The sequence below is a fragment of the Dasypus novemcinctus genome, chromosome 3 (assembly GCF_030445035.2).
Source record: "Dasypus novemcinctus isolate mDasNov1 chromosome 3, mDasNov1.1.hap2, whole genome shotgun sequence".
Taxonomy (NCBI): Eukaryota; Metazoa; Chordata; class Mammalia; order Cingulata; family Dasypodidae; genus Dasypus; species Dasypus novemcinctus.
The window spans coordinates 142,184,325-142,204,087 of record NC_080675.1 but is presented as its reverse complement, the minus strand read 5'-3'; the positions used below and the strand labels follow the sequence as shown (position 1 = coordinate 142,204,087).

Genomic DNA, 19,763 nt, shown 5'->3' with positions numbered 1-19,763 from the left:
AGGCAAAGGGATAGATGTGGCACATCTCTGAACACCTTAAACCATTAGAATCCTGACATCAGTCTTTTTACCCCTATTACCTAGCAGGTTGAAAAGAGAAGCAGATCAGCTGCCTTCCCAGCATTTCTAGCACTCCAACCTAAACCAGGAGTGGAAGGCATCCAAAATAACCCCAGCAGTGTCAGGAGTATAGAGGGGCAAGTGTATATGCATGTGCACATATCTACCTAAATTCAAGGATAGAAAAATCAAAACAGAAATTTGGACTCTCTCAGATAATAAGAATGCAAGAGTCTCATAAGATAAAAAGGGTTATATCATTTAAAAAGACAATGCCCATTTTTAAAAAATGGTTAATGTGTTTCTACAATGTTTTAAAGTTTAATTAACTTTTGCCAGGTCTATTAACCAACTGAGGGTTTTTTATATTAAAGAATCTCAGATTATTTCTTTTTGCTTATTTGGATTTTCTAATTTTTATATAGTATACAAATATTACTCATGTTAAAAAAACAAAGTTTTAAAAAGGAAAAACCTATAAGAGCCAACCTCAAGAACTGATTACAAAAAAATATTTTGAGCATTTCCTATCTCTGCTCAAAATGTGTTACTTTGACTTTATGGAAAAGGAATCTTTAAAGGGATCAACAAACAGCTAATAATATTTTCTGCCTTTTTAATTTAGATGAGCATGTTAATTAGTTTTTCAAATTGAAACAAAACTCATGATAAAAATGCTGAATTTATGGCCTACAGAGTACAAAATTTTAAAATTATAGCCAGGATCAAGAATCACAAAAATCACAGAATTTCTCAGCATTTTAAGACCATCTAGCCCAACCTGCTTAGGTTATATAACCAGTCAAGGCTAGAACCCAGTCTTTCAGTACTCCAGTTCAATGTGCCATATTAGCACTTTCCCTCAGGTGTTAAGTCATGGAGGGAACATCCACTTCATTAAGGGCCACAGGAAGGAAAAGAACCAACTGAAGGCCAATTGCAAGTTAAAAGCAATTTCATTAGCTATGATGCTTGTTTTAAAAAAGAGAAACGATTTTTAAAAATCATGTAACTGTTTAGAGTGAAAGGAGGTAGAAGAGTTTTACTCAATAAAGCTACAAAATAATTTTTAAATATAGTTATTTCCTTGTTTTGACCAAAAAAGAAAGAAAGAAAAAAGGAAGGGAGACAATAATAGATGTGAGGGAGGATAAAGGAAAGCCACAAGAGTCACAATTACATGTCAACTGCTTAGACAACAAATGACTGGGGAGAAATGACTGACAGTGGGCCCTGCACCTGCTCAAAGAAGCAGAAGCCATGGAAAGAAATGTAGATGAGAAGGTCCAGGGGCAGAAAAGTTGGTTCTGTGTGTAGAGGAGATGGTCATTTGTTTAGACTTACATACACAATCTCATTTATGTTTTGGTCTTCATATGGGATCCAAGAAGACTTGTAAGAATCTAAGAGTTATAGATACTGGTGATGATATGGATTTTAAAACTAATTTTATGGTAACATACTTATTTTTCTTTCCTTTTTTCCCCCTAAACACAAAAAGGTTTTCTAAAAGCATCCAAAGTTCTCAAAATAACAGCCAAAGAAAGCTGCAGCAGAATAAGAATTTATTCTGCATCTGTAACTTTTCAGGACATTTATATTTGATTTATGAGAAAGGGGAAAATATTATCACCCTCTCCTACCCAATCTAAAAACACAAAAAGAGGGAAAAAAACTTCAGAAAAACAAAGGTTAAAACCACACATCCTTGGAGTAACTGTGTGCTTTCTTTTAATTCTTTAAAGTCCAGGGGTTCTTAACAAGAGGTCCATGAGCTTGAACTGACATTCAAAAAAAACATTATTCTTGTGAGGGCATGATAAATTTATTAAATAATACACCATATAGTATGGACTTAGTAAGAAGTCTGGTTTTCACGGGACTGGCAAAGGGGTCTGTGGAATAAAAAAGGTTAAGAACCTCTGCTTTAAACTGACCCCTTAGAATACTACTAATCAGTTTCTAATTAAGGGCCAGTGTTAAACAGATGATTCTGCATCACAAATGAAGTGGGGAAAACATCTAGAAAACACATCAGTGATACAGATTTATAGCTTTCAATAAAACATGCTAAAAACAACTTATGATTGATTTTTTTAGCTGAAAAATGGAAACTTCTGTCATAAAGAGATAACAGGAAAATAATGTCTCCATTGCAAAGACTAAATATTAAACTTTTTAAAAAGTGCCTGATTTAATATAATATTAATGGAATTAATAGGGAAAATGACATGGAATTCAATTATGGATCAGCAAAGAAAACATTCTTTGTTTACTGTCTGCCTATCTTAGGAAGAATCAGTGCCTATTGCTTATAAATCATTAAAATAAAAATGCTCAATTAATCCTTATTTTATATGTAAAGGCCTGACAGAAACTAGTCCTATCACTAGACCTTTGCTTCACAAATCGAAGCAATAATGGTTTCAGAAAGCAGTCACACTCTATGAGCAGACAATTGGAGAGATTTAGTAAATCCCACTTTATAGAGCACAGACTAATCGGAAAACACAAGCCAGTCAAATGTTTCTTATGAACTGCTGACACTATATCAATGCTGAATCAATTGGTGGCATTTACTCTGAGTGACAGAAAAGAAATAAATATTTATATCACATAACCTATATCAATGAACCCAGGCAGAAAGCTATTTCTAACCTGTCAATATTTGATTATCTTGAAGAATCATGTCTCTTTCTTTTAATGATTAATATGAATTTCTTATTAAATCTAAGAGGAGGCTAGTGGAAAGGCAAATCATTATTAATGCTTGAGAGCATAAACCACTAAAATAAAAAAGTATGCTCAAGTGTTAAAGTATGGTTAAATGTGACTTACATCTTCCATATCAAGTAGTGTCAGCCCAGAAATTTATTGACGCCCACAACTGTGTACATTACCTCAATGCAATGCAACCTCAATCACTGTTTAGGTACTCTTTAGCACCAAGAAAATGAGAACTAAGTAAAGTAAGGAGGTATTTTGAGAGTTTCCAAAGGTGGGTTTTCTTTATTCATATTTTTATGTTCAGTGAATGAAAAATAAATATAAGAAAGGATAACTCCTTAAAAGAAAGAAAATGTCATACTATTTAATGCAGAGTTATCATTTTCCCAAGGGAAAGCAATAAACAATCTTTAAGTGTCAAAAAGCATTGCCATGACAATCTCCCACCACAGAGAATCTCATAACTGGAACCACTAAGATATTTATGGTACTAGGTTTGTGTCAAACATTAGAAATAGGTTAGAATTTTTTTTAACAGCTTAGAATACTTATTTTTTGCAGTGGAAATAAACAAATGTTTTTCATTTTTGAAAGCACAATCTAGACGGGTTATTTTCTATTGCCTGCGTTGAACAAATGTAGTTAAAGATTTTTAATTTATGTCAATTTTGAAATATATTTTCCAGCTAAAGAGCACAAGTGACTTGTATAAAAATCACAATTAGTAACTAGAATGCAAGCATGTTAAAGATACAAACATATCCCAGTCTCAATATTTTCTACTTCTAGCCAGGTCTTGTTTCACACTGGTTCTGAATACATCAGGGCACTGGAGGACATATCTGTGGACCTCAATCTAAACAAACCTTTGGCTGCTTGAAGTTAAAAGTATTAGATAAGTACTACGTAAAACCTGGAGACTATTAAAATTATATATACAACACCAGACTCTCCTTAGCTCAGGGGTTCTTAACAAGGGGTCCATGAGCTTGAACTGAAATTCAAAAAAACATTATTCTTGTGGGGTTGTGTTGGTGCGGATAGGATATACTTATTAAATAATACACAGTACAGTATGGACTTAGTAAGGAGTTGGTGGTTTTTACCTAACTGGAAAAGGGGTCTATGACAAAAAAGGTTAACAACCCCTGCCTTAGCAGTATACAGAATATTTAAGGACCACAATTCACACATTCTGGATAATTATCAGATGTCAGAACCAAATCGACTTCATTTTTTCTAACTGTATTCAAAGGACTGTGTGCTAAATAAGCAAGGCTTCTAGAAGCACTACCCTATAGTCACCGCTTTAAGGCATGCAACATCTATTAGGCCACAATGTTACAGGTGATATTAAAGGACAAGCATGAGGACCCAGCTTTGTCTTCTTGACATGCTCCACTATAAGCACTTGATTCATGAAATACCAATGAGGCTTGGAGAGGTCAGTGTGTGAAGGCACTGAATAAGCATCTGAGATAATTAAGATTTCAGCCTTCGAAACATGGACGGGAAGTGAACAGCAGTTAAGAAAATCAATAAGCGTCTTTTATTTGCAGTGACACAGATGTCTCAGTCAATAGAGCCTAATAGGCAGGCTTGATCGCAATGGACAGGCCCCTGCCTCCAAGGCTATCAAAGGGCTTCCACTATAACAAACATTAAAACACATTTATGTTGCTATTGAGGAATTGAGAATTCTGTAGGTAGCTTAATTTACCAGTGCATGTTTAAAATCACTATACTATTTCAGAAGTGTCCTTTAGTTGACTCAAAATTAGTGAGAAATAACTGGCCTACAGGCTCATTTCTCCGCCACTGGCTGGCTTAGGTCACTCAGCTTTAGATGACCAGTAAACTAGGCAAACCAAGGTCCTGAAGCAGTGGAATTTCAAATGCCAAAGATCTGCTGTTACTCTAAAAAGCCAATGTTAATTTTGGGACAAAAGGAGCTAAGGTAAGAAAGTAACAGTTTTTCCTTTTTGTGCCAAAGATAACAAACGAAACAGTCACTTCAGAATGCAGTATCTTTTCAACAACCCATGAGTTGACACATTTGTTCAGAACTGATTAACTTTTTTTAAACTGAGATGGCAGCAGGTTGTGTGCATGGTACTTCAATCTGCTGGGAGTAAAAGCCATCAGCACGGTTTGAAAAATGTGCTGCAAATTGTTCTGCCAATCAAATTAAGCCATGTAATTCATTTATGACAAGAAGAAATTCACAGACTCTTTATCTGTTTAATAAGTTTATGAATAGAAAACTGGACAGTAATAAGTTACTGCTATAAGAAAATCTTAATATGCAATGAAACCTACCTGGCCACTGGCTAATATTTTCTTCAGTTCAGCAGAAGACTTCTTTAAGCTGAAAAGAGAAGACACAATTTTTAGTACCAAGGTCATCCCACCTCTGGACACCTCTGAAAGTTTCAGACTACAACACATCTTTCCTTAAGGTGTAGGCACAGTCCTCACTCTTTATATCCTTCTCTCTGTACTTTTTTCAAAAGTAACCAGCCAAATGTTAAGGGTAGCAGTAAAGAGACTACTACCTCATAAGCGATCCAAAGCAATAAAGAATCTTATAGTCAAAATGTAGCAAGAGGGAAGCGGACTTGGCCCAGTGGTTAGGGCATCTGTCTACCACTTGGGAGGTCCGCGGTTCAAACCCCGGGCCTCCCTGACCCGTGTGGAGCTGGCCCACATGCAGTGCTGACGTGTGCAAGGAGTGTCATGCCACGCAGAGGTATCCCCATATAGGGGAGCCCCACGCACAAGAAGTGCACCCCATAAGGGGAGCCACCCAGCGCAAAAGAAAGTGCAGCCTGCCCAGAAATGGTGCCACACACACGGAGAGATGACACAACAAAAAGAAACACAGATTCCCGTGCTGCTGACAACAACAGAAGCGGACAAAGAAGAACACGCAGAGAATATACACAAAGAACAGACAACTGGGGTGGGGAGGAAATGGGAGAGAAATAAATAAATAAATCTTTTTTTTTTTTAATGTAGCTAGATTATTTTAGGAGAATTTTAATGACTTATTTTTTCCATTTGAATATTTTTTAGCTTAAGACCTCTGGTTCTGTTGCTTTTTGTTGGCTATTTTATATAGACTCTCTCTTCTAAACACAGAACACTTAACCATGCACTCTCAGATGTTCACAGCAAACAAAGATTATAGAACTTCAAAGACAAAATAGACTGTCTGAGCGCTGGTTAAGTTAAGATTTATAATTTAGCTTCCTGGGAAGTAAATGTATAATAGAAATAAAACCTGGTACTCACAAGCTATGTGATCTGGGGCAATTTACTAACCCTTCTTGAATCTCATTTTCAATTTTATAAGGTAGCCAGAATAATTAAATATTTACAAAAAGCCTAGCACTGTATCTTACACACAGGAGATAAGTAAATTTTAGCTACCTTCTCTCTTTGTCTTTATATTGGAGAAATGAGATCCAGCTTCCAAGGTTACTGAGGGAATATTAAAATGTTCTTCTCTGGACATATATTGCTATGTAAACAATTATGTGAAAGAGTTTAGAAGTCCTTCTTGAGGGAAGAGAAGTAACCAGGGGAAACTCTGAAGCCCTTTTAGCTTTCTAATGAGTTATTCTTATCCATGTACACCAGTCTTGTAAAGTGGTATATAAAATAGCAGCCCCCCCATCAATGTTCTAAGCTTGTTAATTCCTTAATAATCAATTCACTCTAACCTTCTACCCATCTACTAAATTAATTCTCCTCTCTTGTGTTATAGTTATCTATGCAGATGTCTCCCACCCTTACACCCACACATACACTATCCCAAGACTAGGAGCTCCCAGGGAGCACAGACCACATCTTACTCACCTCTATACAGTTCAATCCGTTCCCACCCTGAATCTAACCCAGTGACTTGGTATGTGGTAAGCGTTCAATAAATGGCAGTGATAGTTCTGATTATTGTTTAATGGTGGTGGTGGCGTAGCAACCCAGTAAAGACAGTAAAAACATGAGAAAGCAAAAGTTCTCAGGACCTAATGTGAATTACACACACATAAGCACATTCTATTTGGTACCTTTAAAAGGTTATATTTGAGAAAATCTCAGACTTCAAGTCTGATCACAATCACTCTTTCAAGATAAAATAATTCCCTCTAAATACTACTTAAACTTCTCCTATGGCAAATGCAGACTATAGAGCCTCAGTCCCTATTTTCCTAGAATTCATAAAATGTGTCCTCAACCAAGGATACCAATCTTAATTAATATTCTCCCAAGCCTAAGAATTCATGCACTGAAGCAGCAGTTAAGAATGTTGTAGAAGGGGATTAAAGCTGAAACTTACAGAAAAAAAAATAAACAATTGCCTAAAATCAGTCCAGTTTAAAAAAAAAAAAATAGTAGCAGCTACATTTATTGAGTAATGACTGTGAGTTAGGCACCAAGTTAAGTGCTACTACTTATTATCCTGATTTAATCCACACAACCATCCTGTGGGATAGAGTTATTATCCCCAATTTATGGGGGAAACTAAGGCACAGATCAAGCTCAAGCCCATCTCCCTTACACACACATACACACACACCTTTACTTTTCTTTCTGGGAAAATTTAGATCCAAATATTCCCATAGATGACTTCCAATTTGATATTTGCAATTATTTTAACAACTGAAATAACCAACAATGCCCAGGCAATGATTCTCCACAGATATTCCATTATGTCCTACAATTTGAAATAACATTTTGATTCATTGCATTTACAGAACACCTTTCAACCAAGAAACAAAACATGATTCCTTAATACAGTTTCATCAATCTTCCTAACACAAGAGGTAGATAGATGGAAAGTTTAATCATCCCAATTTTACAGAAGGAGAAACCCAAGAGGTTTAGGAAAGGACTTGCCTTGGCAGTGGGACTTGAATTCAGTAATTATGGCCAAAAAACAACATGTGGATTAGTAAATTCAGTTTAATAAACAGCCATTCACCTCCAGTAAAGAGCAATTCATGCATTGAGAATAACAGAGGAAAATTCATTCATTACACCAGTATCTGGTAAAATACTTTGTATCCTGGCAATTTCTTCGTGCCTCAGTTACTCAATATTTCATTTATCTGTATGGTCACAGTGACTTGAGCTATTCAAAAAGCACTTTCAACAACATATTTAAATTTAAATGTGATACAGTTATAACCTGGGTGTTTAAGAGGGGCACTGAGAATATGAAATGCATCCAAAGAAGAGTAGAAGAATGACAGGACTAGAAATAAATTCATATTGGAAAAGCTGAATGAGTTGGAGATTTTAATCCAGAGGCAATACCTAAAGGGAATATGAGTATATTCATTCACTCATTCATTCATTCAAACATTAATTGATAATTTCCTACATCATGCTAGGAACTCAGAATTCAAGAATGAATATTCTATAGTCACTGCCTTCAAAGAGTTCATAATGTATTGGGGGACAGAAGAGATTACACAATGTACTAACAACTACAATAAAAGCAAGCACAGGGGCTTATGACAATTCACAGAAGGGGCACATGTTATAGACTAGGGAGTGGGTGATAATCAGTGATAGTTTTCAGAAGAAGTAACATCTGAGCTGAGTCCTCAAAAATGATCATTAGCTAGACTGAAGGAGGTGGTTAAAAGAGAAGAAAACAGAAAAGAGGCAGAAGCTAGGATAAGTATTTTGGAGGGAAGACGATTGGAAACTATTATCTGGAAGATGGCATAGACTTGTTTGGAGAGCTAAACTACATCTTTGAGAGGGTGTTGAAGGGAGACAAATTCCAACACATGAAAAAGAACCTTCTGAAATGTAGTTATGTGAAAACAGAAGGGGCAGCCTTGGGGAGCAAGGAGTTCTTGCCATGGGGATGTTCACAAAGCAGCTTAGATAACCACTTGGCAAGGAGAGGGGAATTAAGCATCAATTGGAGGCAGGTGTTTCTCCTACTCTCCACAACACAGTCAAAGGATCTTTGAAAAACTCAGAGACCTGGTTACATCACCCTCCTGTTGAAAGCCCTCCAATGACTCACCAGTACTCTGAGAGGAATATCTAAATACTACTGCCTACAAGGCTCCACGTGAACTGGCCCCTGTGTACCTTTTCATCTCTTATCACCCCTATTGCTCGCCCCCTTCTCCCTAAACCTTCTCCCAACTCCACAATCCCCCTGTGCTCTGTCAAACCAGCCTCCTAAAAAAAAAAAAAAAAAGAGCTGGACTCTTCTGTCTGAAATACCTCTTCTAGCTCTTGACATGACTAGGTCCTTCTCATCCTTCAGGTCTAAATGGAAATGTCACTCTCCCTAGAAAGACTTCCCTGAGCAACCAGTCTAAACACATTCCTGACAAGCATCCTCCTTGCTTCCTTCATATCATAACACTAATTATAATGTGCAATTATTTGGATCCTCATTTTTATGTCTGAACACCCATTAGAAAGCAAGATCCAGAAGATAAGGACCACGTCTGCCTTATTTCCCATTATATTCCTAGTGCACAGGACAGCACCTAAAGAACAAGAGGCACTTGATAAGTATTTGTTGATTAATTATCAACAGGGGCACAAGACATGATCACACTAAAGTTGGCATATTCAAATCATCTGTAGGGCCTTTTCAAATTACATTCCTCCCGGAACAGGAATCACTATGGGAGCAAACTACTATTACTATTTGGGAGGCTGTCATATCCCTGATAGACAAAAGACTGAAAGTCATTGCTTCTGTTGATCTCTAAATTTCTGTCCAACCTGAAGATTTTAAAACATTCTAAGAATATACATAATAATCTTTTAAAAGCCAAGCTAATTCATTCATGTTGTTAAAACCAAATCTGAAAGAACTTAAAAGTGATCCTGTGATCCTTACTGCTTTTTATACCATGATGAAATCTGACCTGAAACTTCAGGTAAAGTCCTTTCTTTTCCTCAAGGCTTACAGCCCATCTGTTTGGATAATATCTTTTGTGGAACTAGTGATAATATTTAAATGTCCTGCCCTGCCTTCTTTAAACTGAGTGTAACATTTGACTCTCTATCCCTGTGCCTTTACTCTGTTGGGCCATGACTCACATGTCCAATAAGCTTAAATAGAGAAGCTGGCAAGTATTGTCCCGCAGGGACCAAGCCCTTTAGTGAGAACTAAAAGACCTACCTCTCATGATCACAAGGCAGGTAATCCAATGGCAAATTACCAATATGACTGTATTTTAAGACAGAATAAATTGTTTAAGAAAGAAACACACTTTAAGAGCAGTGTGCTCATACCAGGAAAGTGGGTTTGTAGATACACTGGTGCTGTAATGAAGCAATCAAGGAAGTGACTTTTGGGGAGGGGACAGGAGAGCACCTTGACAAAAGTACCAAGACTTTGGGATAAGGGTGGGGGTAGAAGGCAGTCATGAAGGGAATGTAGAAGCCGAAACTAAATCTCAGCCAACAAAGGGCTGTGCAAATACTGGCCATGGCCCTAAGGCCCAAAACAGAAAAACCATGTCATAGAATGGGAGAGTTTTCCAGCTCAATGTTAGCTTTTCAGTCACCAATGCAAATGTGACCCATACACACAGAACAATCATCTTCAAAGTATCATCTTCAAGTACAGTAATATGATGTTTACTGGCTGAATAAAGGAATGTATAAACAAAAAGACCTAGATTTCTATCAGCTTAAGTAGCTCACTCCTACTTTAGGATTATCATGGCCTTGAAGTAAGTTATATAACCTCATGGCTTAGCTTCTCCAGTCTTCTAAGGAGAACACTTTGAAAAAGACTGAAGTCTTTAGTTTCCACTCCAGTGTGGGATAATGTTAGCATGAATTAATGAACATTATCTACCTTCTATAATAGCTTCTAACTCCTGGAGAAACCAAAATACTAATGAGCAAAAGGGCTGATCAATTTATATTTCCTTACTCTACTTTGTCCTTGCCTCTTTCTGATAAAGATGCCAATGGATAATGACACTGCCTAAAGATGGACAAGCAAGAAATAAGCACTACACAACTTATATAAACCAGATCATCAAAGCAAGAACTCGTCAGAGGCACTGAATTTTCTGTGTAATTTGAGGACTATGAAAGAAAACCATTCCATGGACCAAAATTAATAATTTAATGTGTCTAATTTCATCTTTCTTTGAGACACCCTTTTTCTTCAGGTAATATATAGGTAGTATTAGGTAACTGGTTAAATTTCCTCTTAACCACATTTTTTTTTTTTTTTTTTTTTTTGTCTTATGAAAAAGAGGTGTTACCCAACTCGACTCTTTCCCACGTGACCCCTAACTTTGTAGATAATCACACTCTCAGGCATACTTTACTTGCTTGCTCTCACCTATTGCTTGGAAGTGAATCTGAGACTGCTGAGCTGCTGTGTTGAGAGGGTCCAGCCCGGGTATTCACCTACAGGTAAAGAATCTTTATCAGTCTTGGGTTCTAAGAACACAGTTTCTCATTAAACTATAATTTACCACAAATTTTTCATTTCACTATTAAGGTTAATTAGCTTATTGCTAGATAGGCCCACAGTTGGAGTCTATTCAGTATATAGGTTATAGAACTGCACAACCTGTATATTATGTAATAATCTATTCTTGTCATTATTCATCATTTAGACAGTGATGAAAAGGAGAGACAGAAAATTTTAATTAACTGTTACAGAACTCATACAAAAATATTATGTTCAAAAAAGCACATTCAGAATATATTTAGTAATGCCCTGAACTGCACACTTAAAAACAGTTAAAATGGGAAGTTTGTTTTACATATATATGTTACCACAATAAATTTTTTTAAAAAGAGGATAGGATATCTCAAGTTGTCATATCCTTCCAGCTCTGAAACCAAACAAAACACTGTAGAATGTTTCTTATTCACTGGAAAATGATATCCAGGTAATTAATTACAAAAGAGTTGTGCCTAATACAAAAGCCAGTTTCTCTTCCAAATGTGAAGCATGAGGAAAAATTCCAAACTCAAAAACATGAAACAATGTGAAGACATTAAATAGATACATATTTCTAACATAAATATGCCCACAGAAGATGGGGGTAATCTGTGTACAAACTGCTTCTGTGCTTAATTAATCACTGAAATGAAACCTATATTTTCACTGAAATTAATCTTTGTGCAGTCCAGTACCCAGGGTACTAAGGAAACCGACCAACAAAACCATTCCAAATAGTAAAAACAGGGCACCAAAACTCCTATATCCAAATAAACACACATATTGAATAAATACTATAGATGAATCCCCCTCCATTTCCCATTTAAAAAAAAAAAAAGGATCGCTTGTCAGAGCTTGAGAAAGTGCAGTTTTATTTGACATTTCAATAAGTGGAACACAGCATTACAAATCCATCTAACTTTACTGAAACAATTATTGAAATTCGTACCTTCAGGCCATGTATGTTCCGTTCCCCAGGAGGCTTGCAGGCTGAAACAGTAATTGACTAAATTGTAGAACACATCAGGGCCATTTACAAATTTGCTCAAAATGAATCGTTTAAAAAGAAATGAGGGTGACACCAAAATTAGCAGAGAGAAATGATTGAAAAGTGGCTCCCAAGACCCAAAGTGGGAATTATGAACCAAGGTTTTTTAACTTGCAGGAGTGAGCATTTATAAATGCAAAAAAGCTTTCTGACACTACCTCATATAATTTCCAATTTCTGCTTAAAACATAAAAATCAAGTTAACTGAGCTAAAATGATTAGATTCCTTTCATAATTCAAATTTCTGCAATATTTCTCACTCTATTACAGTTTGTATTTGCTGGCACTTAAATTACTCTGAAAATAGCTATAATTTTGGGGGGATGGGAGAAGAATCTTTAAATGCCATAAAGATTGGTAGAGATTCTACAATGGAATATTCAAATATGAAGATAAGTTTGCACAACCATAGGCAGTCTAATTATTTTTAAACACAGATATAATTAATTTCACTGTATTTCTTATAAATCTTGACATCTGCTAATATTTAGGTCTAATGATAAAGCAATGTCAGGGGAAAAAAATTAATTTCCTGACACCGTTTTGAATTACAGGTTAGGACTTCTTCAATTCAGCAAATGCTTCTTCAAGAAATGTTAACAATACAAAAGCTTCCTACCCCAAAATACAAAGGATGCCTCCGTTTGAAAACTACAGTGCCCTACAAATTGTATGTTAAGGGGTTGTCAATTTTGATTGATTGTTTTGGGAAGGATGAATTTGATATTTTCCTTCTTTCTCACATGTTCATGTATTTTTCCTCTGTTTCTGACAAGAAATAGAGCTACTTATTAAAAGAAGACATGGGTAATAATTACAAAGCACATCAGTGGCTATAATTTTATCTATTTAAGGTATATTCAGTTTATTACATTATTTTCCTAGAAAATATATCTAGACCTTAATAAAGGGTTTTTATTTCTCTCTCTTAAATACAATAAAATTAAGAGTCCAAATCTTCTTTCCTTAAAATGGAAATTAACTTTTTGAATAAAACAATAGTCACATACACTTGATGATGCCTGGTCCTTGAGGGACTATCAGTACTTCCTTAAACAATAATGCATTGTATTTCCACTGAAAAAACTAGTGCATTCATAAATTTCATTTAAAAGGAGAGTGCCTAACCAAGAAATTAGAGACAGGCATCAACTCTTACCGCTAATCTTAACATCTGCCTTACTTCTCAAAAGGCTTCTCAAACTTTCATGAATAGAAATCTAAACAGTATTCCAAAAACCCAGTAACCTCATATTTCCTGAAGTTAGAGAGTTAGAAGTTACTGTAAAGCTAGTGAATGTTTATACTTATTAATATTTAACATATCTTTTTTTTAGGGAGTACTAGGGAATGAACATGGCACCTTGTATATAGGAAGCAGGCACTCAACCACTGGGCTATATACCCGCTCCTCTAACACTTCTTTTTTTTTTTTAAAATAAATTAGTTTTATTGATACATATTAATAAAGCATACAATCTAAAGTGTACAATCAGTGTTATCTGGTATAATCACATAGTTGTGCATTCATCATTTCAGTCATTGTTAGAACAATTTCACTATTCCAACAATAATTTAAAAAGACAAAAACTCATCACCTCTCAATCTCTCTTTGCTTCCTCCACCATATATAGCTCCTATTATGTTTTCGTCTCTCTAATTTACTTGTATTGACTAACATGTCTTTTTAACTGCAGAGGGGACTTAGCTATGAGGTGGGAGTTACTTTTTAAGGCAAATGTGCTCTTGGCACAGAACATTTAATGTTAGAAGAGAACTGTTTTCTCCTGTCCTTCCTACTTACTCAGTCTAAAAGTTCGGTTTAACATGGGGCCTGACGATGGAACCTAAGATCTGAGGACTCTAACCAAATAAGAAGACCCAGGTAATATACCCAATGTGTTTAAACCCTAACTATATATATTTATCTAATCCCACTTATCTATATAAGATGAATATAAAAGACTACAAAAAACTAGGAAGAGTTGTACTATAGAATGTAAAAAAAAAACCCACAAAGATAGGGAAACTGAAACTTCCATATTTTGAAAATGTTTAAATTGTCTTGGAAGGACTGTATTTAAGTGACAAGTGTTTAAGAGGGCCTAGTTAAGGTTCTGTGCTGGGACTCCACGTGACATTCATATCCCATATATTTTCTTAATTATCTTCTTCCCGCAATATACTTTTCTCTCCACTCCTACCAAGCCCTCCAAACTGTCCCATTCACTCCCTACTATGCCGTAATACATATGCCCTTCCACTTTAAGCAAATTATAATTTAAACAAAATTATTATTCAAAGGAAATAGTAAACACTTATATGCTGTGTGACTCTGGAGTTACTTAACCTCTCTGAAGCTTGATAGTCTCATCTACAAAACAGAAGTATAAATACCTAAACGGCATAATAGTTGGGAGAATTAGAAATAATACATAAAGCAGTATCAGTGCCCAAACATGATAGATATTTAAAAATGGTTGTTTTATCATGGGAAGGAGACTATGGTATGAAAATGGAGACTAAAAGGAACTGTTGAAAAAATGAAAGAAAACAACTTGAAAACAAATTGGATGAAGAGAAATAAATACTTCATTGAAAATGAAAACAAAGACCCACAGTATGGAACTATAATTCTGCAGGATACTATACTAGGGTTTGCTACAATAGAGCTATAATGTCAGCAAGTAGGACGCAATTAATGGAAATTTTCAGCTGGTAACAAAATATCCCTAGTGGGGAAACAATTTTGAAACTTGCCCAAATTCTCCAGTTGATTGAGAACATTAACTTGGCCTAATACACAGGAATGGCAGCATTTCTTTTTCTTTTCTTTTTTGGTTTTTAGTCTTCAGGCACAACAGAATTGGATAAATTGTCAACCTTGTTTCAAACACACCCATCACTAGCCCTGAATGGCCCTTTTAAAAAAATTATTTGGTTAGCTCTTTATTTAATTATTATTAATAATGTAATAAGTCTTTGTAATCCTGCTACTCAAGAAAAAGCTAGAAGTGACACATTTCACATTCCTCTTGAACCCAATCTTGTCATTAACTGGCCAAGTGAACTGTCTTTGGGGACTGTATCAGTGCGAATAAGAGCCTATTGGTTAATTGAGCCATTCAAACTTCAGAGAGTTAGAGGTAATGAAAGTATAAAATGTTTAATTGGAAAACTTACATTATGATTATTTGTACAGTATCAGTTAACGAAGGTAAGTCTGACTTTTAATTATTTCAATTAAGTTATCTCTAGAAGAGTTACTTAGAGAATTTCCTTATCTGTTCCATCAGTTAAAAAACATGGATTCCAAGTAGGGCAATGGATAACAGGTGAAAAACTTAATAGATTTACATAATTAAACTGTTCTTTTTCACCATTATTGAAATTTTGAGGAAATGTCTACACACAGTTAAACAATCTTATCTGATATAAGGGTAATACTGCCAAACCTAAAAGAGATAAAGAAAATTATTTGATCAAGCAATTCACTGAGACTCACCCTCATCTCACATTTTTGGAGACTTAATCAAATTTTTATATATGAAGATTTCCCATTATTTAGAAAATGCATCTCCCAAAAACGAAGTGCCAAACATTTCCCCAAAGTTTCTCTCCTAAAACCCTTTAGTAAATCCTACGTTTCTGTACTAGCTGAAAGCTTTCTTTTCAGTAGCAGCTTTGGCCACCATCCTGAGGCACAATTTATAAATATCCAGAATTAAAATCATTCATTTACACACAGCAAATGGACACAGAGACAGACAAGGGGGGGGGGGGGAGGGCAAAATAAATAAAAAATAAATCTTAAAAAAAAATCATTCATTTGCGTTGGTTTAGAAACCTTGTAGACCCCCAAAGAGTTCTTTAAACAAATATAAGTATATAATTCAAAAACAGAAACAATCTAGTTAGTTTAATTTACCCTAGTAAATTAGATATTTTATCTCCCATAATTATAATACAGCTTGTAATCCTCATGACAATGAATACTTTTTTTTGTTTTTTCAAATTAAGAGCTAAACATCATGTTATGTGCATTTAAACCTTTGAAAGACATAACTGTTGATGAAACAGTTTGCTGAAATAATCATTGTTGATTAGAATTTGTCCAACATTACCTCTCGGAAATATCTGCAGAGGCTCTATTAACTGTCCATTTACTTGCTGTTCCATTACTGTGGAATAATACTGCAAAGAGATTATAGAAAGAGATTACTCAGTAACATATGAATACTGGAACAGACACAGGTTTTTAATTCACAGTACTTTTTAAAATTGCTTTAACTTTTAAAAATATCAGCCTTGGGAATACTTTTCTCCTACTTGCACATCAAAATGCCTCTACTGAATACTCCAGGATTGAAAATCCAGTAGAAAGTAATCTTCTAGACTGCTATTTATCTTTAACAGTAAAAATTTTGATTAAGACTTTAGTATTTGATCTTTAGAAGTATTTTGAAAATGATATGTATTAAAATTACAAAAAGCATTTTAGTGGAAATATCTCAAATTGCCCCTTGTCATTTTTCCTGAATTTTTGCAAAGCAAAATGAAGATGCTTCATATTTGTCTTAGGCCTACATGCCAGTTAGTTAATCAAATGCTATTTACATTTGTATATAAAATGATAAGATAATGGAAATCTAAATCACAGAGACTGTTGAACTAGCACACAAAATAGGACCCATCCAAAGATTATAGATTATGATAAAAAGTTAGCCTAGTTTTAAGAGAAATGAAATAAAACATACTTATGTTTTAGATTTACTTGGAACTTTAATACAGGCCAAATTTCACTATAAAATTCTGGGCACAAAAAAATAAATTTCTAAGTGAGAAAGCGTCCATATTCCTTCATAAACACAAATTATTCAGTAGATTGTAGGATAGCCTGATTCTCATTTTTCTTAATGAGCTAACTGGTGAGCATATGTCCACTTAACCTGGAGATGACTTCTGTGCCCTCACTTCTTACACTTGACAGACAACAAAGTGATGCTCTTGGTAGGAAAAAAAACAAACAATGGAAACCATTGATTTATGTTTGAGGAGTTATCACAGAGCAGAACTTTCCTTTAATCTTTGCTGTTTACATACTAAAAATACATGCTTATTATTTAAATACCACATTTTCAGGAAATTCCTCCTTGATTAGCTGACATTCTAAAAAAAGTTTATTAAAATTATTAAAAGTTATTTTTCCCACTGAAATAAAGGGAAGCTATAAAGTTCTATAGTATCTTGAGAATCACAAGATAACAAGTTTAAGACTATTTGCCCTAAAAACAAATAAAGGTACCTGTTTGATAGTTATAAAATAAGCCTAACCTGCTTTCTTTCCAAGGGCTTTCAAACTGTAAAGAAAACCAGTCCTCTCTTTCTTTGGACCAAAAAAACGTATATACATACAGCATAAATATGTATAACATATTCTCTGAAAAACATACTAAGGCAAATGCCTTTTAAGAGACTATGTTCCTTAATACTACAGAAATACAGCACTCGCCATTACTCAAACAGTGATGACAAGTAAATGAAATATCAATCATGTAGGCTGTCAACCTTTTGGGACAGCAATAACTGTTAACAAGTAGTCTGGAAAAATTGTCCGAAAATGACTTGTCCTCGGCACACAAGTATTCGAGGTTTCCATGGAAAATTAAGATGCCAGTGGCTATTTGGAACATTGCTCAGGTATTCTTTTTAATGGGAAATTTGCTGGTTATTGATCCACAGCATGTACCCCCTTGCTTCTAGAAGGCTGCAAGCAACTTTCCAATCAGTGGCTGTCAAAAAAATTACTGCCTTTTTATACTGATACAAGACAACAGTAGTGGGGGCGTTCTCCTAGAGTTAATGCTTTTCTTTAATTAACTGCTATGTATAATAGGTTAGTAATTTCAGTTACTACTTCGCCACAGTCCTGGAAACCAAAGCAAATAAACTATCCTTATGCTTTATCTAACAAATTAATTATAGAGTTGTCTGAAAGTGGTGCTTGGGGTCAAGTTTGAAAACAACCTCAAATGTAAAGGGTCAGAACAGGTACAATGCATTTTTTTTTCCTACTATAAAACCTTGCATGCATGAAATTGACCTGTTTTTCAACTTTATTTATTTACCTCACAAATAAAAAAAAATGGTTTCTCTTTCATTTCAGATTTGTGCCAAATCAAGTGGCAAAATACAGTTTTGTTATCACTGCAGGATTATTTTAGAAATCTAGAAAATATCTCTACTATAATTAACTCAGTCATGGTAATAATATTAAATATGCCACTTACCAGTTTCACTACAATAAGCAGTTAGGTTGTGTATTTTCTATATTTCTCCTGCTGAAATACTGGGTTTGATCTGTCATGGTATTAACTGAGAACCTTGGGCTCCACACAGCAAAGCAATGCACTATGAAGGACAAGCTACAGTGGTGACATCTTGGGTGTGGGCCCATTCTGTCCAAATGACCTCTGAGGAGTTGGTCTGGCAAGGGCAGGCGGCACCAGGCCTAGGAGCTCAGGTCCCTGCTTATGTAGTGCCCCTCCAGGGCAGAAGGATGAAGTACAGGGCCACGTGTGGTGCCCCGGAACAGTGCAGTCCTGACATGCCACATACCTGTGCTGCCCCAAGTGAGAGGAGCAAGGCATTTGGAGGAGTCTATAGTCTCACACCCAGGTCCGTTTACTAGCACATAACCTCAGTGAGACAATGCTCACTAAGTCTCAGTTTACTCAGTTGTAAAGTGGAAATGCCATCTACTTACAGAAGTACTGTGAGACTCATATGAGAAAACAGATAAGGGAAGTAGACATGGCTCAACTGATAGAACGTCTGCCTACCATATGGAAGGTCGAGGGTTTGATACCCAGGGCCTCCTGACCCATGTGGTGAGCTGGCCCACGCACAGTGCTGCTGTGTGCAAGAAGTGCCATGCCACACACAGGGGTGCCTCACACTCAAGGAGTGCGCCCCGCAAGGAAAGCTGCCCTGTGTGAAAAGTGCAGCCCACCCAGGAGTGGCACTGCACACACAGATTACTGACGCAGCAAGATGATGCAACAAAAAAGAAACAGTCTCCTGGTGCCACCCGACAATACAAGCAGACACAAAAGAACACACAGCAAATGGACACGAGAGTAGACAATGGGGTGGGGGGTGGGGGGAAGGAGAGAGAAATTTAAAAAAAAAATCTTTAAAAAAAAAAAAGGAGAAAATAGATAAGATAGCACTTAAACTGCAAAGCAAGTTATTTTCAGAACTTGATGCGTTTTCTTAGTGTATTTTTATATAGTTTCCCTTTAAAGGGATTCTCTCCAATTTTGTTGTGAATTGTGATAAAGTAGTAAAGACAAGAACAGGACTTGTACTTAATAAAAACTAAAGGAAATAAAAAAAGGAACAGAAAAACCCTAAACCCTATATACCAAGATACTTAACATTGCCTGTATGGAAAAGTAACAAGGT

The 19,763-nt window shown here is 35.6% G+C and overlaps 1 protein-coding gene across 10 annotated transcripts in view; it reads right to left on the bottom strand.

Annotated features, from left to right (window-relative positions):
* Nucleotides 1–19,763, bottom strand: part of MAP2K5 (mitogen-activated protein kinase kinase 5) — a 300,226-nt gene that overhangs the window by 241,592 nt on the left and 38,871 nt on the right. For all 10 annotated transcript variants that reach the window (XR_011648445.1, XR_009185129.2, XM_058294389.2 and 7 more), the window contains exons 4-7: nt 16,421–16,490; nt 12,198–12,238; nt 11,138–11,205; nt 5,107–5,155 (exon numbers count right to left, since the gene is read on the bottom strand). Coding sequence is in view for 8 of the 10 variants with exons in the window: in XM_058294389.2 (XP_058150372.1) it covers nt 5,107–5,155; nt 11,138–11,205; nt 12,198–12,238; nt 16,421–16,490 (228 nt within the window). In the remaining 2 variants the exon portion in view is untranslated. The remainder of the gene's footprint in view (nt 1–5,106; nt 5,156–11,137; nt 11,206–12,197; nt 12,239–16,420; nt 16,491–19,763) is intronic.